General features: G+C 54.3%; 1 protein-coding gene across 4 annotated transcripts; it reads right to left on the minus strand.

The window, feature by feature from the left end:
• Positions 1-8,276: 8,276 nt before the first annotated feature.
• LOC307175107 (cytochrome P450 26A1) lies at positions 8,277-24,683 on the minus strand. 4 transcript variants are annotated; one of them, XM_079899974.1, is made up of 8 exons: positions 18,818-18,836; positions 11,561-11,679; positions 11,143-11,367; positions 10,601-10,891; positions 10,346-10,504; positions 9,725-9,859; positions 9,047-9,199; positions 8,277-8,777 (listed from the first exon to the last, which is right to left on the minus strand). In XM_079899974.1, the coding sequence occupies exons 2-8, from the start codon at positions 11,603-11,605 to the stop codon at positions 8,436-8,438; spliced, it is 1,350 nt and encodes a 449-aa protein (XP_079756100.1). In that variant the 5' UTR covers positions 11,606-11,679; positions 18,818-18,836; the 3' UTR covers positions 8,277-8,435. The 4 variants fall into 4 exon arrangements, with proteins under 4 accessions (XP_079756100.1, XP_079756098.1, XP_079756099.1 ...); XM_079899972.1 differs by lacking the exon at positions 11,561-11,679 and having other exon boundaries at positions 18,818-19,455; XM_079899973.1 differs by lacking the exon at positions 18,818-18,836 and having other exon boundaries at positions 11,561-12,177.
• Between the last annotated feature and the right edge of the window lie 1,227 nt (positions 24,684-25,910).

Genomic DNA, 25,910 nt, shown 5'->3' on the forward strand with positions numbered 1-25,910 from the left:
AGCTGTATTACAACACACCTCCTATTTAGAGGTTATCCCGAGGTAGGTGGGCTGCGAAGGCCCCTGGGATCAAAGGAGGTCAGACAACCCCTGTCCGCAATTGGCAGCCGGTACGTGGGCATGTGACTGGGCTCAGCCAATCGGATGCTTGCAACTGGGCGGTGGTTTCTGAGAGAGAGTGGAGAAGGTTGGAGGGGGGAAGGGTCCGAGGGGAGGGGAGACTGAGGGCTCACCTCTAGAGCATCATTCACTTCACCCACAGCACCTTCACTTTTCCTCTCTCCTAAAATTAATTACAAAATCAACACATATTCTTTACAACCAGAAGCAGCATCCATAAATGTACTCAGAAAGTGTGATTAATCTCTTTGCAAAATATCCCCCTCAATTTTCCCAGCCAATAACCTAAGTCCCTCTGCAACTTTTTCTCCCTACTTAACAGTAAATCGTAGTCATCCTTCAAGGTCAACGGAAGTCTATCCTATGCGCCCTATTATGGCTCCATAACTTGCCATAACATAAATGAACCACTGCTTTTTCAAACATTCCTCTTCAGATAGACACCTTTTTTGGCTCTCCATTACAGTTTAATATGCACGTTCTCATTGACCCAGCAGCCTCACTTTCAGGACTCAATCCTACAGAAATAAAGCACTAGTTTGTATATAAGTCTGCACAAACAAGGTCACTTACTGATTGCAAGTTGCTTGGAGTATCAGAAACTGGAAATAACCTAAATGTCCAGACACCTCCCCTAATCTGTGCTTTTATGGCATTTTGTTTGGGCAAGGGGGAGGAATTTCAACTGTGAAAAGTGATTTATGAAAACCACTACTCAGACCCAGGTGAGAATTGGGAACTTTAGGTTCCTTCCAACAATGAAACTTTAGAGGCCCTTCAGGTTGGGGAATCTGGGAGGCAGGAGGAAAAAAATAAGATGTGTACGTCAAGGTCAGATTACCACAGCACAAGTGGGTCATTGTCAGATCTATTTCACCCGCATGGACAGCAAATCTCAATCCTCAGAGAGCCCAAGTCCAGGTTTTGCTCCTATTCAGAGTCCTAGACTGCAGTGTGCATGAGAATCACCTGGGACTCTTGATAAACTGCAGATTGATTCAGCAGGTCTCCGGTGGGGTCTGAGATGTTGCATCTCTAACAAGCAACCAGGTGATGCAGATACTGCTGGTCCATGGACCGTACTTTGAGTTGTAAGGACCTAATCAATTCACATCTGCTGCCTGAACTGAATTTTCCTATTTTTCAAATAATGTGGTCGACTAGGGTGACCAACCATCTGACTTATCCCAGGACTATTCAGTTTTGCACTGAAAGTCCTGAGTACTAGGAAACAGAACAGTTGGATTAGGGCGGGGTCAGATAACTCAGAGGCCTGAAAAGTAACATAAATGAATGAAGTGGGCTGGTTGGAGACTTTGGCAACCAGAAGGGCTTAAACGCCCACTCTGAGGCTCTACCCGAGGGTCTCCAACTTGCAACCTTGGCGCACATGACCCCTCAGACTCCGTGCAGCTGAGAAATGCTGTAATAGAGCTTTTCTGATGGCAGTTGTAAGTTCCCATAGGTGACGGGTCACTATGAATATATTAGAAATCAAGCACTGCCCAGAAAAGAGATGAAAATGCTTCTAAGAGAGAGCAGAAGAGTCTACCCACCCACTCAAAAACTGAGTACGGTAGCCAGCCTCCAAGATGGCCCCCAATGGTCCTCACCTCCTTGTATTCACATCCTTATGTGGCTCCCTCCTACAATGAATAGGGCTAAACTGTGTAACCAACAGGATACTGTGGAAATGGAGTGTGACTTCCAAGGCCAGGTCATGAAAAATACTGAGGCTTCAGTATTGTCTTGCCACTTTGTTAGACCACTTGCTCTGAAGGAGGTCAGCTGCCATGCTGTGAGGATGCCCAAGCAGTCCTAGGAGAGATTCATATAGCAGGACACTGAGACCTCCTGCTCACAGCCCTGTGAGGGAGCTACCTTGGAAGTGGATCTTCCAGCTTCAGCTAAGCCTTCAAGTGACACAGCCCCAACCAATATCTTAGCTGCAACCCTATGAGAGACTCCGAGACAGAACCACAGTCAAGCCATTCCCAATCAAGCACTCTGAAAACTTCTCAAGGATCAAAGACCCAAGATGTTGCAAACTGGCAGCCATCAGGGCCAGAAACAAGTTTTATTCTGCCTGCACATTTTTTTTAACTTTTTATTTTATATTGGAGTATAGCCGATTCACAATGTTGTGATAGTTCCAGGTGCACAGCAAAAGGGACTCAGCCATACATATGCATGTATCCATTCTCCCCCAAACTCCCCTCCCATCCAGGCTGCCACATAACACTGAGCAGAGTTCCCTGTTCTACACAGTAGGTCCCTGTTGGCCATCCATTTCAAACATATGCCTGCACATTTTTCTTTAATGTGAATTAGTTACGAACATCTAAACATCAGGATGTTCCCCTGCAAATCTGAATTTCTAGCACCTCCTGAAAAATGGGAAGAGCTTTCGTTTCTACAGGTCAAGGATAGGCCAGACTGAGCGGCACCTGCCCTTTAGAGTGAACCGGTATGCCCTGCATTAACACACCTGCCTCCCCCAGCTGTTTCTCTCCCTGGTTCATATCACTTGTTAAATTACCTCCTGGCACCCATGAGTCTGTGATCCTTGACTTAAAGATCAGAAACTTTTTGTCAGTGGTTCTCAAAATGCGGTCCTGGGACCAGCAGCCACAGCATCACCTGGGGACTAGCTAGAAATGCAAATTCTTGGGTCAATCTAGAAACTCTGGGGTGAAGCCCAGTAATTTGAATTTCAGCAAGCCCTCCAGGGGATTCTGATGCATGCTAACATTGAGAACCACTGTTTCTCACAAATAAGGTTTCTTGCCTTTGGAAACTGTGTTAGTTTTCTAGGGCTGCCATTTTTAAAAGTACTACAACCTAGGTGGCTTAGAACAACAAAAATTGATTGTCTTACAGTTCCGGAGGCAGCTCTTGTCTAGAAGGCCGAAATCAAGTCTCACAGCTCCTGTCTAGAAGTCTGAAGTGGGCTCCCTCTGAAAGCTGCAGGGGACTCCTTCCTTGACTCTTCCTAGCTTCTGGAGGTTTCTCAGGAATCTTCAGCGTTCCTTAGGCTGCAGATAACATCACTTCAGTCCTCCATCTTCACGTGGCATCCTCCATGCACGTCTTCACATCATCTCGGCTCTCCGTGCATCTCCCTGGGTCCCAATTTCCCCTTCTTATAAGGACTCCAATCAAATTGGATGAGGACACAGCTGAAGACCTCATTTTAACTTGATTACCTCTGTAAGGACCCTATTTCCAAATAAGGTCACATTCTGATGTACTGAGGGTTAGAACTTTAGCATTTTCTTTTCTCTGGGAAGGGGGATACAATTTAACCCATGACAGAAACAATTTTCGGCTGTGCAATAGAAGACGCTTAAAATGTCTGAGGGTCCAGCTCTACCAGACCCAGCCCCCGGCCCCACCAGAAATGCCTGCAATCTGTACCCAGTTGCTCTCAGAGGCACAGTGAGAAGCAAGAACCTGTAAGCAATTTAGTCTCCAATAATCTGCTCACCTGCCCTTTATTCCTGACATGTATATAAATAAACAATATGTTTTTCTAATTGAAGACTAATGCTACGATGTACCAGACACGGGACTGCCAGTCCTGAGTCTCTGTCGTGGCCTTAAATTTCTTGGAGCCTCAGATTTCTCGGCTGTAAACCGAGGGGCTCGGATGATCTATCCATAACCTCCCTTCCAGCTCTAAGAGTCTGTGACTAATTGACGATTAAATGAACTTTCCGTTTCAAAGTACCAAATCCCCTCCTCTATCATTAAATAAATCACCGTTATGTTGGATGGTACGGCTGTACTTAATGAATCAATCAACATGTTTTGTCAAATGTCTGTCGTAAGCGAAGTACCTTGTCCTCTTTTCACAAAGCGTTTGAGTTCAATAAATCTGTTAGTGACCAGATAAAATACTTGAAGCGTCTGTGTTCAGAGACGAGTGAGTAGATTTCTGACCCCTCGATAGACTAGGGAGGGGTTTGGCAGCGGTGAGAACTCGTAAGCTGTGGGTCAGCTTCTGTGCTGCGGTGCACGGTTATGAATATTGCAACATGATAACTCTCACCCAGAAAACCCACCTCGTAATCCAGGGCTAAGTTTCCACTCTGTCCCGGGGTTCTAACTCGAGTTGACTCTACTTCAAAAGAAGGAAAGCTTGTTTGGCCAAATACCCATGGAGCATCGGTTTCAGGAATGTGACATGCTGTTAAACCACAGCCGTGTAAGCTTGCGGCTGCTGAGATTTTCCAAGGAAGAAAGTTTCACTTTTCAAAGAAAAACATGGCACCGCAAAGCTGGAGAGACATAAGGTGAATGGCGTCGATTGGCCTCAAGAAACACTTTCTCCCAGAGAACACCTCTTATGTGTGAGTGTGTTCTGGGGGAGGGCAGGGAAGCACATGAGAATGAATTTACAAGATTCCAACGATGAGACGCAGCTCCTGCCTTTGAGTAGCTTTTCAGGGAGCTCTGGGGAACGTCTCGGGGCATTGCCCCAGAAACCAGGTCAAGAGGATGGTCAGCATGGCACAGCTGGGAGAGGCGTAGGGGCTGCAGGAGCAGACACAGGACCTGGACCTGCAAGCAACAGGCCACAAGGCAGGAGAGAGGTCTCCCAGCAATCAACGCAGGGATTCAGCGTCTCTGTGAAGACACGCACCAGCCTCCCTGGGTCCCCCTCCACATCTGGCTTGGAGCTTTGACAGAACGATCACCAAGGACGGCTGAATGCCTCTGGAAGAGGATGACAGGACGTCCCGTCTCCCTAGATTGGAGTTAACGCATTTCAAAGTAAAGTGAGTACCTGAGCGGTTGAATTAATACAGAATCAAGTCTCAGAGAATCACAATTCTTGAACTTTGGAAGGGAACTTGGGAGAAATGTAACCCAACCTCTCCCTCTGTGTCAGAATCCTTACGGCTGCTTGGTTATCGGCTTCAGTTGGGATGCCTCAGTTGACAGGGAGCTGCTATCTCCCTTCTATGCCAAGCTCAGCGACCAGTGGTATCCCCACCAGTGTCCATGAAATCCAGGGTGGCAGGGTACAAAAAAAGCTGCAGAGGAACTTAGGTTATTGGCTGTGTCATCACCAGAGGGCTCTAGTGGCCTCAAAGTGTTTTCCTTATATGGTGCTAACATTTCCTTCCTTCTCGCTTACCCTCCGCAGTGCACGCTCTGTCCTTCAGAACAGGTCTGAACCCGCATTTACTACAGCAGCACTTTAACTATTGGAAGGTGGGGCCTCCACAGCCTCTCTAAACATTCCTAGTTCCTCTCACAGTGCTTTTGTGGGGCGGCTCCTGGACCTGGCGAGGGTCGTCTGAACCCTGACTAGTACGCACATGTCCTTCGAGAAACATGGGCCCCACTCCCTAAAAACCGAGAGCCATTTTCCAGGGAGAGTGAAAGCAACATAGGTCAAGTCATGGGCAGTACGTGGGCAACGCTCAAAACCACAGCCACAGGGGATGGTGGCTACTTCAGAAGCTGAAAGACGGTCCAGATCAACCCCGCCTGGGGTGACTCTTCCAGAGGGGCTGGGAAGCCATGACCAGGCCTGAGGCTGAGTATTTGCTAAGCCCTGGGTGATTGTAGCCTCTCACTGTCTGGGGTAAAAGCAGGCCCCGGGCCAGAGTCTGTGGACCCTGGATTTCATGGACACTGGTGGGGAAACCACTGGTCGCTGAGCTTGGCATAGAAGGGAGAAGCCCGCCCCCTTGTGGACCTCTGGGGGGTGGCAAGGTACAAAAAGCACCCTGAAACCTAGAAGGAGATGAGGGGTCTGGGGGGAGAAGCCGCTTCCTGTCGCTGCTCCCATCTCCCCAGTTGCCTGCAAGACAATTGATCTCTGGAGTGTCACAGGGCAGGGGAGTGGTGGCAGGGGACGTGAAGGGAAGTTAGGATGTGGAGACTGCTGGGTCTTCTGGCAACAGAAAGTTGGAGACAAATCAGGCAGGTGTTACTAGATGTTGGGGAAAAAAAGAACGAAGAAGGAAAAAGCAGCAGGAGGTCTTTCCTGGTTCTGCCACTCCCTGGGTGGCCCCAGGCAAATCACAGGCCCTCTCTGGGCCTCCCAGGGCTAAGCTGCGTGAAGACTGCAATCCCTCTGAATGCTGGTGCTTTATGGACTGAGCTGGATGCCTTCATATGCCAGTCCTGACAATGGTCTGTCCTTGGTGGTACCACGCCCCTGACTGAAGACAAGGGGGGATGGGAGGCAGCCAGGGCAAGGGGTACGTGTGGAAGGGGAGACGGAGGCCACCAACTTGACCCCCTTGGCAGGTCTACCCAAGGCCCAGGAGGGCACAGCACCCTCCATCACAGTGCCAGGCCCCTGGGAGCCCCAAAGAGTCCTTTCTCATAGTGGTCTCCCGTCCTTCCACAACGCTGGCCAAGTCTAAATCTGGAACAGTGACCTCCTCCTGAAACACTTCTCCACTGGATGACGCATGAACGCTGACCCAGAGGAGGCTGGGCTGTAAAACACGCTTGCCCCAGACATTGTGACCAGGGCCCACCTAATGTCCACGCGGCAGCCACAAACATAGATTCTGCCTCACGCGAACACGTTGAAACTGCCTTTACTCAGCACTAAGCGCATTACCAAAGATTGTGTTCTTAACGTATTTTCGAGATAAATTCCGCGCTACTCTGTAATCGATGAGTCTAATTAAGCTAAGTGTAGCCCTGGGAGATGCAACCCAGAAGCACTTTCCCCAGAGCTCTCCGGATAAAAAATATAGGTGGATTTCAAAAATTAAATTATATGCTAAAATGGCTCAAATTTCTTTCTGCACTATGCTCATAGAGACACGCGGTCACGGTGTCACCGAAGACAGGGTTTTGAAACACTGACTGTCCTCTGGCAAAAAGAAAAGTATTGAAGTCCTTAAAAAATGACCTTGTATAAATTATCCGAAATAATGTCCTCAGGCTAGTGTGCTCCTAACTGGAATGATGGGGGGGGGGGGGGTCAGCTTTGTACACCACAGTACACTAAAGCTTTGTCTGAAAAAAAAAAGCCTGTAATTTCTCATTTTTAAAAAAGGCATTTATAAGGTTATTATAAGGTATTATAAATTATTATGTAAACACCCCTTAAAAAACAGAGGATTCCAACCTTAAGTTACAATCCAAGTTCCACCTAAAAAACTAAAGTCAGGTAGAACATGTAATTCTCATTGTAGTCAGAACCCTTCTCAAACACCTATTTAGACCACCTAGTTTTTCCGCAGTATTGCCAAATTCTAAAATTGTAATGAAAAATTTAAAGTCCAAAACCCACAAGCCATCAGAGTTTCAGCAAGCAGATTGTGCCATTTCAAAACTGAAAATGTGCTTGCATAAGCAAGTCACTGGGCTAACCTTTCTGGATTGAGAGTCTGGCCTTCAGTTCAGAACATGGCTATGCCAGGGTCAGAAATGTGACAAAACTGCGTTTTCACGGAGGTTAGCCAAGGTTCACAGGGTCATGACTGGGCCATTTTATCAGTCATGTCAGGCTCACACCCTATTGCCTGGCATAGATAAAAACTTTATCTGTCAGTTTGTTAAATTTACTCCTCCTGCCTTATTTTCAATAAAGAAAACCTGGACTCGCTTATCTAAACCAGAGATTGGCCTTTTCCAATACTGTTTTCATATGCAACTTCAGTGTTTTGGGGTCTCATTTTAGTCAATAACTTTGTCTTACCTAAAACTTTAATTTCAGAAAACAGTTCTGACACTGTGCGACACCATAGATTTATTATGTTTATTAAACATACTAAGTTTATGGCTGAAGGTGTTATATTAGATGATCTTCTCAAAGTGTTCTCTTTTCAAATTCAGCTTTCCCTAAAGTAAAGCAAACCCCTCCCCCAATTTTTAATTAACTTTGATAGATTTTCCAAATAGAGAATCTAAATTATCATCGAAAACTTAACAAAATTACCTTTAGACTAACTCACACACATATAATCCATGCTTTCTAATAACTGTTAAGAGAAAAAAACAGCTAAAGTGTCTTCCTCCCGGAAAATAGATATGTACAGATGACAAGTAAAGCCATGAATGTAGACATTTAGAAATCTGGTTAAATATACAAATCTAAAACCGGTGAGTTTCCCCCCACAGGAATATTAAACGCAACACAAGCACCTTCAGATTTTACTTTATTTGTAAACTATCCAGTTCATTATTTTAATATTTAAAGACTGTGGTACTGTAGAAGAGACACATAAATATTATAATATACATTTAGAAATTAAATATAATAAAATCAACATGACACTAGGTAAAAACGCATATGTACTCTTCCAATAAGTCTGAGGTCTGGGCATTCCCGCCCATCAGATTTCCCCCTGGAAGCGGGTGAACCTTGCCGGGAGATCGTCCACAGGACACACGGTGGGACTCGTTTTCATTGTAGGAGGTCCATTTAGAAGCTGCCAGTCACAACGCCTGGCCAGCTCCACTGTAAATATTTTGAGAAGAATTTTTGCGAACTCTTTCCCTACGCAGCTCCTAAGGCCTCCTCCAAATGGAATGAAGCTGAACCTGGATGCATCCTCCGGGTGAGGCAGCAGAAAGCGGTCAGGATTGAATTCCTCCTTGTTGGTGAAGATATCGGCGACATCGTGAGTATCACAGATACTGTAGATAACATTCCAGCCCTTGGGAATCTGGTATCCCTGCAAAAGATTATGAAGTCCAAAGGACTGACAAACTGGAATTCAACCTTCAACAGGAAAAAAATCTATCACTGATATCCTTGGAGGAGTTATGAGCTGAAAGAAAGGAGGAGGGGGAGGTGGAGAGAGAAACAGAGAGACAGACATTCAGAGGCAGGACAATGTTATCAAAAGCCTAAGAAATTTAAGTCGAAGGACAGAGAAACAAAGGGAGATTTAAAACTACAACACAAAAGGTAAGCGTGGGAGGGAGAGAACTTTTAACTTACATTTAATTCAAAAGTCTTAAGAGCGACCCGAAATCCTCCTGGAACTGGGGGATTCAGTCGAAGGGTCTCTTTAATAACACACCCAGTGTATTTAAGCTGTTCCAAAATTTCCATGTCCAACTTGTTGTCTTGGTTGCCCTTGCAAAGTAAACCCTATCAAAACAGTCACACAGAGGTGAACGCTTATTCTGTGCTCCAATAAAATCAGCCCAGCAGACGTAAACAGGGCTTAAGTAGCGGCTGGACCCAAAGGGCCTCATGATGGGAGAGTGTGAGGGGGAAACAGGGAGCAGCTAGCTGCCATTTGCCTCCACCCCTGGGCCCAAGTCCACTATCTGTTTACAGTTCCAAGAGAATGCTGCTCACCAGTTAGAACCACCAAGTTTCTCCCCTCCCCCAATCACCACCACCACTGCTGGCTGCCACCACAGTCCCCCAGGAGTTCCCCATTCATGCCCTTGAACACACAAATCCAAGAAAGTGGAACCTATCTGAAAATCTCCAAGGTTCTGCAAAACGGGGAGAAGAGGTAGAAGTACAAGGCTGAACCCTGCCCGAGTGGGATCACAGCTCAAGATTCCTTCTTTTTTATCGGGAAAGCACACTTACCTTTTGGGAAGCTGGCTAGAGAGTAGCTGAGTTTCTTAAGGTAATCCCCCCACCCCCCAGTTCCCTTACCTTACTTTTCAGCTCCTCTCGGAGTTTCTGCAGGACATGTGGGTAGAGCCCCAGGTAAGTGATCAGAGATGTAGCTGCACTGGCTGTGGTTTCGTGTCCTCCAAAGAGGAGCTCAGTTGAAGACTGCTTTAGTGCCTAAGAGTGGATTAAGACGAACGTTTGGACAAGTCTGCATGCAATTTTACAGAGCGAATACTCAGGATAGAACTGGGGGTTCTGGAGGGAAGATGAGAAGGGCTGAAAGTGTGCTAACAGAAAATCCATTTAAACAAAATGCTAAGACCCTTCAGTTCAGCTAGAGCAGGAGGGCCAGTAAGATCCCACTCTCCCAGGGACTCTTAAATTAAAGCCTTGGTTGTATTATAATCGCCCAACATTCTTTATTTACATCTTGCAAATTCCAACTTTCCCTTTAAGACCTGGAAGTGATAGGGAACGAAGCCTCTCCCCACAGCTCCGCGGACCAGGTGTCTCAACTTCTGTGTCCCATCCCTGGGGTCTGGGCGGGCTTCCCACTCTCGGAACCTGGGCCCCAGGCGGGCACTTTGGGGACCCCAGGAACTGCAATTGGAAAGCTAGGGGATTAAACTCCGCCGTGCCTCTCCTGAAGCTACCACTCACCTGCATGTCCAGCCTCTCTCCCCTCTCCCACGAGTGCTCGATCAACAGCTGCAGCGCATCTTTGTAGCCCCCCTCCGCCTCGGCCGCCCGCAGCCCGCAGATCTTGGCGCGAATATTCTCCTCGATGCGCGCGTGGATGAGGTTCCGCGCCTTCAGTCCCTGAGCGCAGAGAGCGCACGGCGGTGAGCAGAAGCCCGGACCCCGCGCTCCCGGAGCCCCTAGCCCCTAGCTCCGCACCCTACATGCCGCCCTTACCCGGTACAGCCCGCTGAAGGGCACGTCTATGGGCAACGAGAAGAGATTGCGGGTCATTTCCTCGAAGGCCTCTACCAGCTGCTGCTCTGCTTCCCCGCCGCTCGCCAGCCGGGACTCGCAGCCCATCAGGATGCGCATAGCGATGCGGAACATAAGGCGCTTCACCTGGGGGTAGACTAGGAGGCCGCTCTCGCCGCAGCTCAGCCACTGCTCCAGGCAACTGCCCACTTCCTCGGCGATCACTGGCACGTAGCACTGGAGCGCCTCGCGGCTGAAGGCCCGCATAATCACCTGAGATCCGAGGAGGGAAGAGGGTTAAAACCGGGCCCCACCCGCCCCTCTCGCCTTCCGGGGCCCCCCTTCCGGAAACCCACAACCCCACCAGACCCAAGGCACTTCCCGGCTGGGAAAGCTACACTGGGTTTGAGAGGGTCCCTAGCCGACGCCTTATGCAGCTGGCGCTCGCCCAGCACCTATTTGCCTGAAACCCTCACGCGAATCGGGTCCCCCTTCCTGCCCAGGCGCCGCCACCCCGCCCTCACCTTCTTGCGCTGCTTGTGCAAGGAGTCGTGCAGGTTGGAGAGGCAGCCGGAGCCCAGGATGGTGCGCACAGACGCGGGCCACTGGACTGACACCAGCCGGTGCTCCCCGAGCAAGATGCGCCGCACGTTGTCCGCTCCCATCACCCGCACCGTGGGCCGACCGAACAGATGTGTCTTGTAGATGAAGCCGTATTTCCTGCGCTTCATCTGCAGGAACTTCCTTCGCTGCGAGAGGAAAGCGGAGGAGAAAGGCGGGAGTGAGGGGGCGCCAGGGAGCGCCGAGCCTCCGGCTAGTACTGATCCTAGCCTCAGTCACCTCCCTCCCGGGGGCGCCTACCCCGGTTTCAGTGGAAGCCTGGAGCCGAGTCGGGCTCCGGGGCTCCGGGAAACCGCCCTGTCCCTCCCCTATCTCCCTTACCTGAAGCACCATCTGCAAAGTTTCCCCAAAGAAGGGGAAGCCCATAGTTCCGGGGGGCAACGGGAGGGCGCAGCTGCGGTCCCGGCTGCTCACGCAGTACAGGTCCCAGAGCTTGATCGCTGCCAGGAAGAGCAGCAGCGGTAGCACGAAGGTGCAGAGAGCACTGGCCAGCAATGCTGGGAGCCCCATGGCGCGCCGCGACTTCCCGCGCCACCTGCCGCCGTCGCCAGAGCTCCGAACCTGCCGCGCGCCCGCTTTATAGGCGGCCCAGGTTGCTGCCCACGTTACCTTAGACAAATTAGTTCACCCAAAGTTCATCTTTAATTGCGGATTGGGCCCCTGGCTCCTCCCCCCTCGAGGCGCTGCCCAAAATCTTTAACCGTTTGTTCCGCGCAGAGGCAGAGGCGGCGCGGTGGCGGTTTCCCTCGGAGCGCGCCTCCTGGGGTGCAGGGCTAGGAGCAGCCTGCTTCGCCCATACAAGTTGTGCGGGGCTCTGGGACGCTGGAAGGGGCCGACCCGGGCTCTGGGGAGCGGGAACTCCAAACCCTGGGCTTCCTGGCGGTCTCTTTGGAATCCCTCCCGCCGGGTCCGACGGGCGGTCCCAGACCAGAGCTGCCTGCACTGGCTTTCCGTTTACAGGCGCCGTGTGGGCCCCCTTCCACCTGCTGGGGGAGCAAAGGGAAGTGCGTTCAGAGATCGTCCAGCTTCCTTGTCCCACAGGTGGGGAAACTGAGGTGCAGAACGCAGAGCAAAACGCAGGCCTCCCGATTCTTCCAAAGATCCCGCAGAAGAGCCCAGGGCCAGGACCCAAACGAGAGTCGCGGGGAGTCGTGACCGGCTGACCATAGATTGCCAGCTCTCCAAACCCCTCAAGGAGGTCCACACTCATGAAGTCTTGGAAAGTCCCACTTAAGGTACAGAGAGGCCCCAGATCCTCAGGACTCCAGGTGCAGCCCTGCACAAGTCTAAGCCCTAACTCTGACTCCCCAGTGGGGGACCGCGGTGACAATTCATCCGCGGCTCGGCGGCAACCGGAGCTCTGCGATCCTGCCACAGCCGGCCGGATTCCGAGGGCCCTGGGGTTAGCAGCTCCAGCTAGGCAGAGGGGAAGAGGGTCTTTAGCCCTGGCAGGATAAGGACACCGAGATGGAGGATGGATGGAAAGCCCGGAGTCTGGGCTGTGAGTCCCAGCTCCATCTCTACTTGAGTGACCTTGGGCAAGTTACCGCACATCCTTGCGCCTGTTTCCTCCTCCTTAATATGGAGGTGATCATTCCCGGCCTGTCTACACCACGGGGAAGCTGTGAGTTTCCAAAAGGGGCTCCTGGTTGCAAATACTCTTCCCAGCTCCAGGCACGCTAGGCTACGTTACCAAGGTGACCTGGGCTCTGGGCACTGGAGCCATCCTCTGCTCTCCCAGCTCCCACCGGGCAGAAAGCCACCCAGGCGAGAGGGGGATTGGGCCCTAAACTCAGGCCTCTGCCGGCCGCTGATAAGAGTGTTGAGGGAATCCGTACAGGGAAGTGAGTCTTCTGGCCTTCGCCCAGCTATACCATCGGCTGCTCCTGCAGCCAATGCCTGGAGCTCGGACACTGCGGGAAGCGCACGTGCGCTCCCTGCTTCCTGCCTGGTCGAGCCAGTGGGACTGGGTCCAAACTGCCTCGGACCAGTCAGGGCCACACGCCCCCTTTGATTTGAGTGATGAACCCTCCAGTCGCGCCTAAAACGAAGCAATGATATGTTTGTTTAAAACTGAAGAGCCGGCTCTCCCAGGAGCATGCCTCACTCATTGGAAAGTGTCCCTTGGGGATGGAATATACTTTGATCCTGACAGCTGTTAAATACGCGGCCCTCCCGCGGTGGTCCCCAAACCCGGCGGGTCGGGAAGTGTCTGCGGAGTCGCAGGGATCGCACACTCGCCGAAACGCTCCTAGCCTGGGTCGCCCCAGGATGTGTTTCGGAGAGTCGGCGTTTCTCCGTAAACCTACTTGGCGTTTCAGAGGCTCTAGGGAAGGGTCTCTCCCACTGTTATTTCTTCTAACGATTTCACAACTGTAAACAGTGACAGACGACTTCGGGGGCACCGGCTGGAACCGGGTCGAGACGCGCTGGAGGTAATTCTCAGAAATCCCGGGCCCGCCCCTTTCTGGACAGTGCCTCCGGCCGGTGAGCAAAGCTGGCGCGCGGGGGGCGTGACCTGGGGCCCAGTCCCAATCCTCCGGCCTGACCCGCCTGTGACCCCTGCAGGCCGGACCGTGACATCCGAGTGAACTCTGCAGGGCCATCTCGCCAAGTTCAGCGCGCGCCGGGTCACAAGATGAGCGGGGCCTGCGCGCTGGAAATCGCCACAAGGGGGAAAAATGTTTTAATCTACCTGCCCATCGAGACCCGAGGGGGCGATCGGCAGGAAAGGATTAAATGGGATAGTGAGGATCATTAAAGAACATCTTGAAGAGGGGAAGGGGCCCATAAATTACCAGCCCAATAAGAACTTTGATCTAGATCCCTTGCCGAACTTTCGTGGGTGGCAGTAGGTGGGGAGAGGGTTCACTGGAAAATCAAATGTTTCCAAGATGTCTGCAAAACAGCCTGTTGCTAAGGGTTGGGGGGTGGGGAGCGAGTTCCTGACTGGGGTCAGGGGAGCCCAGGCAGCTGAAGCACCGCCTTCCACCTTTCTTCCAACCCCTTCTTCCCTTGTCTTGAGCATTCATCCCCATCCCAGGGTTCTATACCTGCTGTTCCCTCTGCTTGGGGTGCCTCTTTCCCAGCTCACCGCTTGCTGGTTCCTTCCAAAGTCGAATGTCACCCCAGGGAAGTCTTCCCAGGCCCCAGCCTGCCCGGCACTGTGCATTGCAGGCCTGTTTTATTTTCTCCACAGCACTATCATCATCAGACATGTTCTTGCTGTTGTCTGTGAGTTTATTTACTGTCTACCTCCTTGGTGAGCACACCAAGTCCAGGAGGGCAAGAACCACATCTGCTCCTTCCTCAGAGAATCAAGAGCTACTAAAGCAAGAGCTCAGATTTTCTTGGAAATTACTGAGAATGAAGTATCAATGGGAAATTAGAGCAAAATTGGAGCTGCCCCTACAGGGGCTTATAGTTGGTGCAGACCACCAGCAGGTAAACCAGGTCTCTCGGAACCAGCTAAGTCTGGGCTTCTGAGAGCCCCCTCCCCCAGTCTCTCTCCCCAAGTCAGATTCAGCCCCAAGCCCTGGTCCTCCCACCACCTCAGCCTAGTGGAGTTTCTCAGGCCGAGATGTTGTCTCTGCAGTCTCAGGAGCGCCCTGAGGGCAGGCCCCCAGATCCGCCACTTCTTGCCGGCTCCGTGGCTCTGTCACCTGCCTGCAGATCCCATGGCCTGGCGCCAGGGCCTGTGGTCAGCAGTGGGTGATGAATTGCCCTGGAGGGGGTTATGGCGGTGTCAGCCGAGCTCGGAAGGGCCCGCTGCACTGAGCTACCAACGCTGCCTGTGTCTGCTGCTTCCCCCTTTCCTTCTGGCCCCAGGATCCACCTTAAGCGTAAGGTCAGGAGGGCACCAGCTTTCTTCTGGTTCATTAAGGGGTCAGCTCAGGCCTTGGCGGCAACTTTCCTGACTCACCCATCATGTCCAACTGCCCCCAGCCTGTCCGAAGGTGGGTGGCAGGTTACAGTGAGCTGTTAGGAATAATGACGCCGGAGGCTCTTGGTTTAGATTTAAACACTGTTGGGAACTTCTGTGTTGGAAAGGTCCAGAGAGTCCTTAGGCCAATCTAGGGATCGCGTTGAAAGGGTAAAAGGCCAAGAGCTTCGCAGCAGCCACAGGCCTGGGAGCTGGAGCAGGGAGTAAGTGATGGGGGTGGAGGAGAGCACTGGCTGAGTGGTCCAGTCTCTCGCCTGTTTCTCCCCTGTAATAAAGGTGGTTGAAGCGGTAAACCAGGATGTCCCTGCAGCCAACTACCCTGGAGATAATTCACAGCCCAGCTCCCTGGAGCTATGCTCAAGAGAGAAGTTCCAGCAGCCTGGACCCCAGGCTGCTCCAGTTCCTCGTCTCTCTCTGGATATATGCAGGGTAGGTCCTTCTGGGGGAAGGGGAGGGGGTCTTTCCTGAGTCTCCCTCCCCCCTCATCCCACTTTCCCACCAGGGAGCAGCTGCCCAGCCAAGCTGTAGCCCCCCTCACCCAACTATTGCCAGGAAACTATTTCTTGGTCCTTCTGTTTTGGGTACAAATACCTCGAACGTCTTTATGTCTCAATCTCCCATGAAAATAATCCAGCCTTAAAGAGTCCTCTCGTTTGCCTATTCTCCCTTGTATAAATGGAAAGATTAAACGTGTTCTTGAACTAGGAATTTTTCTTTTAAGAAATCGCCAGCAGAATCCGGCAGTGTTGAGCCTGTTTAGAGCCCTGGAAGCGCCCACCGTTCTGGGTTTCTGCCGAGACCTGCAGAGTGGCTAGGGCGCACCTGGCGGAGGCCAGCTGCCTGAAGGCCTTCCGTTGGGCGCCTTCTCGGTGTCTTCCTATGGCCCAAAGCCAGGCCAGAGATGCGCTCCCGGCGTCCCCTCTTCCTCGCGACCGTTGCAGGTCCCGCATTGTTCTACGGCCCAATCCTCCCCTAGCAAGCCTCCCCACGGCCCTGCAATCCATGCCTCCTCCCGGGCTTGGCTTCCAGTGGAGATGTTCCCTCCATCCCTGCTTCGAAATCCTGGGGAGGGCTTTAAAGACTTGGCCCACCACCTTTCCTTCCTCAGGGTGCGTGCGGAGGGCAGGAGGCACCTTCCCACTGGCCAGGGCACTTCTCCAGTGCGGTGGCGGTGGCTCGCGCGTCTCCTCCCGCAGAGTCCGGCACAGAGCCGCATTCAGTAACCGTTTGGTGAACTAGAGAGTGCGCCCGACCCGGTACTGGGGAAAGGCAGATGGGCGGCTCCGCAAGTGCTCCGCTGCCACTGGCCAAGTCAGGTTCCGCGGCGCAGCGGGTCAGAGGCGTCGCCCATCCTGCGCAGCCGAAGGCGCAAGCGGGTGGAAAAAGAGCCGAAGACCGTCCACCGGGTGCACGATGGGCACGGTCTGCATGGCGGGGAAGGCAGGCGTGGCCAGCTCCCAGCGCGCCGTGCGCACCAGCTCCACCGCGAGCAGCTGGAGCACGGTCTGCGCCAGCTCCTGGCCGAGACAGCTGCGCGCACCGCCGCCGAACGGGATATAATGGAAGCGGCCGGCGGCGCCCCGAGCATCCTCGCCCTCAGTGCCGAAGCGCTCTGGGTCGAAGCCCTCAGGTGGGCTGCGGTACACCGCGGCCGTCTCGTGCGTGTCCCGGATGCTGTACATCACGTTCCAGCCCTTGGGGATTTGGTAGCCCTGCGGGGAGGTGAGGAGACCCGCCTGACCACGAGGTACCCGGAAACCCAGCCCGAACCGATCCTCCACCTGGGGTATATCAAACAAGCTTCCGAAAACAAGCAGGGAGGCGCGTCTAACCCGGAAGCTACCGCTCTGCATACCCATATCAGCTCCTTCCCTGGTGAGCTGTGTGACGATGGGCTAAATGCTCAATCTCTGAGCCTCAGTTTCTTAACTGATAAAGTGAGAACAAAATGCCCATCTTGTGCGGATTCAAATAACGGGTCTGGCCATATATACTAGTGGTCAGTAAATGTGCTCTATTATTTGTTTCACTGTTTTGTTTTTGTCTTTTTTGCTCTCACGTTAGATCGGGAGACGTAAATTCTAGTCCTGCGCCCACCAGTTGCCTGGGTCAGAACAATGCCAGCGACAGCTCCTTTATGGTCATCTCAACTTTACAGCTCTTCTTGGGACTCAACTGAAAACTGCCTCTCTGTCCTCGCCACCCATCAGCTGAACAGTAATGTTCAGATCAGGCAGCCACACTCTAAAAAGGTGCACATGACAATTAAATTGTTGGAAGGCAGCTTTCATGTTCCCTTTGCGCACCTCCAACTTTTTCAGCTAATCCACTTTTGAGATGTCTTCCAGCCCCGAGCATCCTGCTTCCCTTGCCTGAACAGCTTCAGGAGGCTGTCACAGGCAAACAGATCTTGGAATCACCAAGGCGCTCTCCCTCTCCTCTCTAGGCCTGTTTTCCCATCTGGAACCTGGAGGATGGCTAAGACCCCTGCCTCTATTCACCCTGGTGGTCTAGTGCCCTTCTCCTGCGGTTTCTCTAAGGTCTTGCACCCCAGCGCCTGCATGACGTCTGAATTCCAAGATTCAGCATCCATGACACTTCTAAACCCCTCACTAATCCACCTACCTTTGTCTGGGCCATCCCCTCCCAGTGATGTGCTGTCCCCATCCTAACCCGTCACTGTTCAGTTCAAATGCCAGCTCCCAAAATGTTTTGGTTTCATTCAGCTAGAGATCAGTCTCTTCTTCACACCAGTCTGTGATGAAGTTGCTGGCTCTGACCCCCTTTCTTTCCATGACAGCAACTCAGGGGCACAATCCCATTCCCTTAGGGGTCCTCAAATCCTGGTATGCAATGCACTAGGGACATCTGCTGTTTAGCTTAAAGTAAGAGTCAGGGAAGGAGGTGCCCACTCTGCCTGGAGCCGCCCAGAGACTGGGCTGGTGGTAGGGGGGATGCAGGGGCAGCCATTCAGGCAAACACCTTCAGTTTAGTGGCGCTAGGGCTCCCCTCCCCCGATGCTGCCACTGCGAAGCACAGCCGGGCCCCACCTGGAGTCAAAGATGGAAGGGACCAAGGCAGCTTCCTTCCAGAGAGTAAACTGAGGTCCAGAGTGAGAAGGAAACTGCCCAGGGTCATAAAGAGATGGAGCCAGTCCTAGACCTTAACTTTCATTGTCCAGCTCATGCCAACCTGATCATACCCCATACTTTAATTAGCCCGCTTCCCTGGAATCCGGTCTCAGCCGGAGGCCAGGACTGGTAACAATGATAAATCCCTTTTTCTTGTGAGGGAGCCAGATAAATGGGGTACGGGACATAGTGGGGGTCTTTGTGCCCCACCCAGCCTCACTGGCTGAAAAGCGGGTGCTGGGCGGAGAAAAGGATGTTTTTATTCTAAAACTCGGCTCTAACTGATTCACCCGGACCACTGCCAAAAGCTGAAGTGTACGGGGTCCCTAACCTTGCTTTGCTGCCTCAACCGTGGTTCCCGGGAAATGGAAGAGGATTCAGCCCATTTTCCAGGAGGGAAAGCGGAGGGCCGGAGAGGGGAAGAGCAGACAGCTCGGTCCTAACCCCTACCCCACCTTCCCGCGGCCGGCGGCAGGGGCGGGGCGGGCGGCGCGGCGCACTTACGTCGAGCTCGAAGGTGCGCAGGGCTGTCCGGTAGCCCCCGGACACGGGCGGCAGGAGGCGCAGCACCTCCTTGACCACGCAGCCGACGTAGCGCAGGCGGCCGAGCGCCGCCAGGCTGAGGTCGGGCTCGCAGCCGCAGTTGGCCGGGGGCCCAGCGCCGCCCCCTGAGGCCGCCGGCACGCAGCCGCACGCGCGCCCCAGCCCCTGCGCCGCCAGCTCCTGCCGGATCTTGGCGATGGCCGCCGGGTGCTGCAGGAGTAGCAGGACGAGGGACGTGCTGGCACTGGCCGTGGTGAAGAAGGCGGCGAAGAGGAGCTCCACAGCTGACTCCTGCAAGACAGCCCGGGAGCGCTGAGTCTCCATTAGCCGGTTCTTGGCCTCGTGGCCCCCTAACTGAGGCGCAGGGGCCCCATATTTGCCGTTGCGCACAGGCCAGAGCGCCGGGTGCTCCCGTGGCGCGGCTAGCTGTGCAGGTCCTGGAGTCGATTGAATCCCAAGTCCGACACTTGGGGAAGTCACAGATAGCAACGAGCAAGAGGAGGATCTATCCACTTGCCGTGGGAGGTTCCCAAAGATAATGCCAGGCACTTTGTGTACTGTTGTTAGCGCTTTACGTGTATTAACTCATTCGATACTCACCCCGATCCTGTGCGGCACAATGCCCGTTTTACTGAGGCTCTGAGAGGTGCTCGAGGTCCCTGCCGTCACCAGTCCCAGTAGCCGAGCTGGGAGTCCAGCGCTCTTAACCATGCAGTGCTGCCCACAGCGCTGCCGACAACCCCAGCTGGGCGCCCTGACAGTAACGGCAGTGGAACTGACCAAGGCACCCGCAGCAGCAGCAGCGCCAGCCTCCCACCAACGCAAGCATCGGGCTCCTCCTGCTTAGCGGTGGTCCCAGTGACTAAACCTCTTCCTGGTGTGCACTGCCTGCCTCTGCCCTCCCAACTCCCCGTGTGCTGTCTTCCTTCCTTGCAGCACCCAGTTTGTGTTTACACACTGATTGATGTTATTATAGGATGAATATGTACCCCTCCCGTCTCGCACCTCGAGGGCAAGGGCTATAGTTTGCTCACTGCTGTATCCCCAGGCCCAGCATGGAGCCTGGCACTGAATAGGTAGATAATAATATGTGTGGAATGAATGACCTGATCCAAGGCTAACTGCCTGCCCTGCACAAGATGGGGAGCTGGGACAGAGACCTTGGGGCTCCAAGGTCCTCCCTGGCCAGCCAGAACTGAAGATTTCTGGCCAGTGGGTCCCTTCCTGAGAACCTGGAGGGTGTTGTCACCAGCTCCCCAGCCCTGCCAAGGCTGAGGGACCATCCACTTCTTTCCATATTACTCCCCTTCCCAGCCCAGAACTGCTCCTATCCACTGGCTCCCCCATGACTCAAGAGCCCCCTGCTCATCTGTTTCTAACTCCTTTGACTCTTCCAGACTTCACAACCACCCAGGAGTCAGGAAAGAGATTATTAGTCCCGTTCTCGGAGAAGAAACTCAGGCTGAGTGAGCCCCACCCTTCAGTGGCTGGCTAGTGGAAAGTGGGAAATTGAGGCCCCGAGAAAGGATAGGAGTTGCTTATGGAAGGCTTGAGGTGTTCCCATTTCTAACTTCCCTGCCCCCCAACCTCTCCATTCCTTTTTGGGTTCTCGAGCAGGTGGGTCCAGGGACCACTCCAAAGCTTCCCTCCTTACCTCCACTGTATGTGCACTATGCATACATGGGGAGGGGCTCTAATTCTCCAGGAGATTCTGCAGTGGCAACAGACAGGTAGAGGTGCCAGGTGCCAAGGTGGCTCATGGAAGTGTAGATTTGGGGAGGAAGAGGGGAGCTTCAAGGAGACTGTGGAATTTAGCCCTGAACCCTTAAGGTTTGTAGAGAAAAGGGGTGAAGAGAGCTTCATAGGCAGGGGGACAGCAGAGGCAAAGGCATGGAGTGACAGAGAAGTGGGGGAGGGGGAGAGCTGTTTGCTGCCAGAACCGGTAAGGGAGGGCCTAGGATTCGTGCCATGGACTCTCCTCTGAAAGGGATGGTGACTGGCCCAAGGCCACAGAGATAGTGGGTGCAGCTGAGCCATAAGCGGAACCCAGGTCTCCGCTTTCCCCTCGCCCTGAGGAGTGCCTGTGGCTCAAAGTGGGCCCAAACAGGATGCAGCTCCATTGCTCCAGGGAGGCAGCATGTGTGTAGAGACCTGCTAGAAATGCAAAGGAGGGGAGGAGAAATCTCCCGCCACCCACCTTCAGCTCCTGCACTGAGAGCTCGTGGCCCAGCTCCCTAGTGCTGTGTATGATCCCGTCGAGGGCATCGCCTGGCTCCGCAGCAGCCTTGTCTTCATGAAGCTTCTCTGCAATGGCCTCCTCCAGGTGCCGATGCAGCTGGTCCCGTGCCCGGATGCCCTGATGTGCAGGGAGAGAAGGGAGGTGGGGCAGGAAGGCTGAGGGGACCAGCCCTGGACACCTACCCTCAAAATCTTCCCAGTGCTGGTCTGGCTCTGCTGAGATCCTGGTGTTAAAAGTTTCCCAGCTTAGCTCCATGCCTGGCACATAGAAGGGGCTCAATAAATGCTTAGGAATTTGTCCCCACACACCATTCTCTCTTGATCACAAGCCCCCTTTGGGGCAAGGCAAACAGTTACTGTCCTCCTGATGGGAGGATGCTGAGGCTCAGAGAGGTCAAGCCATTATCCAGAGTCACACAGCTGTCAAGTGTCCGTGTCTGGCACAGAACCCTGCCAGGGAGTCAGTCCATTGTCCTTTCCCTGCACAAGGCTCAGGCAGGGGCAGTGGGCACCAGTGCAGAGAGGAAGGGACACCTTGATGCGCTCAGGAAAGCTCTGGCTTAAAGGACACTATTGGAAGTCTAAACATTTAGCCTTTGCAAGGGGTAGGCAAGAGGGCTGGGGTGGCCCTCCAGAGTTCAGGGAGCAAGCACAGCGAAAGCGTCTGCCTGGGGAAGCATTTTGAGCACTTGGGCTTTTTAGTCAGGGGAGATGGGGTTCAAATCCTGCCCCCCTCCCTACTAGCTGTGTGATCTTGGGTAAGTCATTTAACGTCTCTGAGCTTCAGTTTCTTCATCAATAAAATGAGAATAATAATATTTTGCAGACCGAGAGGATTAAATCAGAAAATGTACCCAAGGCAATCAGCGCGTATAGCATATACGTTTATACATAACTATTATTTTTATTCAGGTGACTGAAAACCAGGGCATCAGCACAATAAGAAGCCCCAGTTCGGTTGCTCTCTGGGCCCAGCCCATCGCTCTGAAGTTTGAAGAGGCCATGGTTCTCTGATCCGGAAACTAGTGAGCCTGGGGCCGCAGGCGGGGAGCCGGTACCCACCCCTCTCCAGCTGGCGCCGGGCTGGGTCGGGGGGTGGGGGGGGGGCGGGGGCGGGGGGCGTGTCTGCGGCCCTAGTGCTCCCATCCATTCCGCAGCCACGGGGCTTCCAAAGAGGCGCTGGAGGCCAGGGCAGGAGGCGCCGCTCTGGGGAGGGGCTGAGACGACTGGCTGGGCGCCCGCCACCAAGACCCAACGTCGGGGAAGCCGGCGGCTGCTGGGGCTGGAGCCCATTCCTCAGGCGTGACCCAGAGAGGGTGGGTGGCCCGCCGCGGGTCACACAGCGAGTCAGGACAGAGGCCAGCCCCGACGCCCACCGCCACACCACGCCGCCTCCCCACACTGTGCAGAGCCTCCAACTCCCAGCAGAGGTGACGCCTGTGGCACACCGAGGGAGCCCCAAAGGGAAGGTTTGGGGAGGGGCGGCAGTACCTTGCGCAGGCCACTGAAGGGCACATCTAGGGGCAGCGAGAAGAGGTTCTCCACGAACTGCTCGAAGGTCCGGGCCAGCTCCGAGCACTGCGCCTCGTCCAGCCGCAGCCCCAGTAGGATGCGCGCAGCCATGCGAAAGGTGAGCGCTTTGGCGGCCTCATAGACAGCGACCGGCCCGCGGGTCGCGCACCAGGAGCGCACCTCACGCCGCAGCGCCCCCTGCAGGCGAGGCACGTAGCGCTCCAGCGCCGCGCGGTTAAACACTCGCGCCAGGATCTGTGGGGAGTGCGCGGGGTCAGCCCTGGCAGCCGTCCGGCTCCCTCTGCTCCACGACTCCATAGGAGCCAAAAGGCCAATTTCGGCCTGTCTCCTCTTCTAAGAGACCCGGACCCAAATGTGTTGGGTTTTGCTCTCGCCATTCCCTCTAGTTCTTTTCTGATGTACACAGTCCCTCCCATCCATCCAGGCTACAGGGGCCACCTCCTCCAGGAAGTCGTCGCTAACCCTCTCTAAGTTTGAATTTCCAGCGCTTCTGGTATCAGAATCGCATAAGATCGAAGGTGAAAGGACCTTTAAGTCCCAGTCCTGGCCTTATAAACCAAAGCCGGAGAAGGTAAGGGACTGGCCCAATGGCACCCACTTGTTAGTCAGGGGCCCTGGCCAGGTTCACAGTGTACCCCTAACACCTCGCCCCGGCCTGGCCCACAGTAGGTTCTCTGAAACCGCGGGTCTGACGTCCCGACGGCACCTTCTGTTTTAGGCTCACCTTGCGCCGCTGCCGGTGCGGCTCGCCAACCGCGCCGAGCAGTGTGTGCGAGCCCAGTAGGATGTGCGCGCTCTGCGGCCACTGGCTGCGCACAAGGCGGTGCTCGCCCAGCAAGATTGTGCGCACGTTCTCGGCGCCGCTCACGCGGATCACCGGCCTGCCCAGCAGGTGCGTCTTGAACACTGTCCCGTAGCGCTCCCGGCGGGAGCTGTGGAAGCGCGAGCCCTGCGAGCCAGGAGCGAAGAGGGATGGGGCCGCTGGGCCTCAGCTGAGGATCTAGCCCAGGCCTCCCAACTGCCGCTTGATAAAAACCTCCTGCTCTAGGCTGGCGCCTTACTCTTTACAAAACAGTCTCAAATGGGCCTCGTGACTACCCTACGGTAATGTATATGCTCCTGTTCCCATTGGTGAGATGAGGAAACTGAGACTCAGAATGGGGACACAAGCGCCAAAGAGCTCACTGCTGAGACTTGCTCCTGACTCCTGATTCTATGGTGGCAGGACATAGGGTCCTGGAACCCCTCTGTGCACCCCCGCGTTTTGTCGGTACTTAAGTTGCGTTGGAGAGTACGCCAGTGACATACGGTCCCTTCGAGGGAGCAGCTGGGCAAAGGTCAGGGCCGTGTATGCTCCCTGGGGCCCTGGGCGACAGGAAGAGGCTGGCTACGAACCCTGGGAACATTGAGAACCAGCGGGGGATAGGGAAGAAGGGGCCATATTGGGGTGCGGAAACGACGAACTGCTCACCTGAACTAACCAATGCAGCGTTTCCCCGAAGAAGGGCCAGCCCATGGAACCTTTGGGCAGGGGCAGGGCAGAGGCTCGGTCCCGGCTCAGCGTCCAGCGGAGGGTCCAGAGGTGCTGGGCCAGGCTGAGCAGCAGGCCCGCGCACAGGAGAGCGGTGCCCGCCGCCCCCAGCACCGACAGGCAGCTCAGCCCCCAGGGGAGCATGGCGAGCCTGCCGGGACCAGGCCACTCCGAGCGCAGGAGGCGCAGGAACTGCGGCGCCGGCAGCGCGCAGTGTTCACCTGTTCTGTCCGGAAAGGGCCTGGGGCTTGGGGACCAAAACCGAGATTTACAACCTCGGACAAGGACTTCGCTCTAAAAGCAGACGGGCAGCGGAGGGCAGCAGTGACCACGCGCCCTTAGGGAACGTGCCTTCATCGAGACCCGCGCGCTCAGGACTTTTCCCGGAGTCCGACGGCTCCCGGGCCAAAACGCAACCCCCTTGCGCGGGCGCCGGCTGCCTGGGGACCGCTCGAACCTCCCATCTCCCACCTCCCCTGGTCAGCACTCCTTCGATAGAAGCAGCGAAGGAGGGCAAAGAAAGGAGCAACTCACCGGTGTTGCCAACCAGGGCTGCGCGCACCCGGACTGTAGACCCCCGCCCACCTCTCTCTTCTCCAGCCTTTTAACCCTTTTCGGCCCACCCAGGCCACATTTATATAGATATTGGCTCCCTCCCTACGGATTGATACCGATTCACATGACGTGACCCGCCTCTGCATATTTAAAGCGCTCCACGCAGAGTAATGATTGGAGGCGGTGGGCAGCGGCGCGTTCTCCGAGGGGTTGGAGTGGGGAGTGGCAGCCGCTGCGGCGCTACGGCTAAGCCGGGGGCCGTGCCCCGCGCAGATCCTCGGGCGGGGCCTGCAGTTTCGCGCCAAGAACCTCCCGGCTCCCAGCAGGAGCTCGGAGGGTGGACTGACCAAGCGCACGGAGCTAATGCGGGCTCTCTCTGGGATCCCCACCCTCGAACTTCCAGGTGCCCCGTCCCCTCCCGGCACTCCAAGCCTAAAGGGCTGGGGGTTCTCCCCTTTGCTCTGCTTCTGTTTCAGGGAAACCGCGGTCTTCGATGCCTACCTTGGCATCGCAAGCCCTGATGGCCGGGGTTGAGAATCTCGACATCCCCACCCCTCCGAGGTCTCTGATCTACCACTTCCAGAATCCTTCAAAAGATGATAGTGTCACTGCTTCTCAAAGCTTCACAGAGACTCCCTAATCCCACGAGGAGCAGATATCCCCCGGCGCCTTTCGGGACTCGAGGACCAAATTCACTGTCCCCTCCCGCTTCGTATCCTTCCCACCCCATCAGTCTACATGATTGCTTCTTGGGGCTTTTTGTGGGACCCGAAATGCCCCAGGACTCGGGCGTCCCAGTCCCTACAGCGCAGCCCGAGGGGTGCGGGGTGTGTGTGTGTGCAGGGTGCTTGTTTTCCTGCGAACAGTAAAGCGAACTCCTCAAGACCATCACCGCTGAGGAGCCACAGTGGTCTGCTCCAAGCAGTACAAAGGAGGCGTCTCTCCGAATCTGGGGACGCCTCATCCCAAGCCGGGAGACGTCCCTGGTGACCTGGAGAGCTGGGTAAGGCACTGGAGGGTCACTACATTCCAGTCCTCAAAGAGAACTAGCAGCTCACGGCTCCTCTGGTAACTTCCAGATAGTATTGTCCCTGGAATTACCATATTTTCCATGTAATATTTTTTAAAACGTTAAATACTTTAGGATAAGAGACGGTCAAGGGAATAAGTGCTTATTTTCTTTGTTTTGGTGACACT

This window comes from Stenella coeruleoalba (assembly GCF_951394435.1).
Source record: "Stenella coeruleoalba genome assembly, chromosome: 16".
Lineage (NCBI taxonomy): Eukaryota > Metazoa > Chordata > Mammalia > Artiodactyla > Delphinidae > Stenella > Stenella coeruleoalba.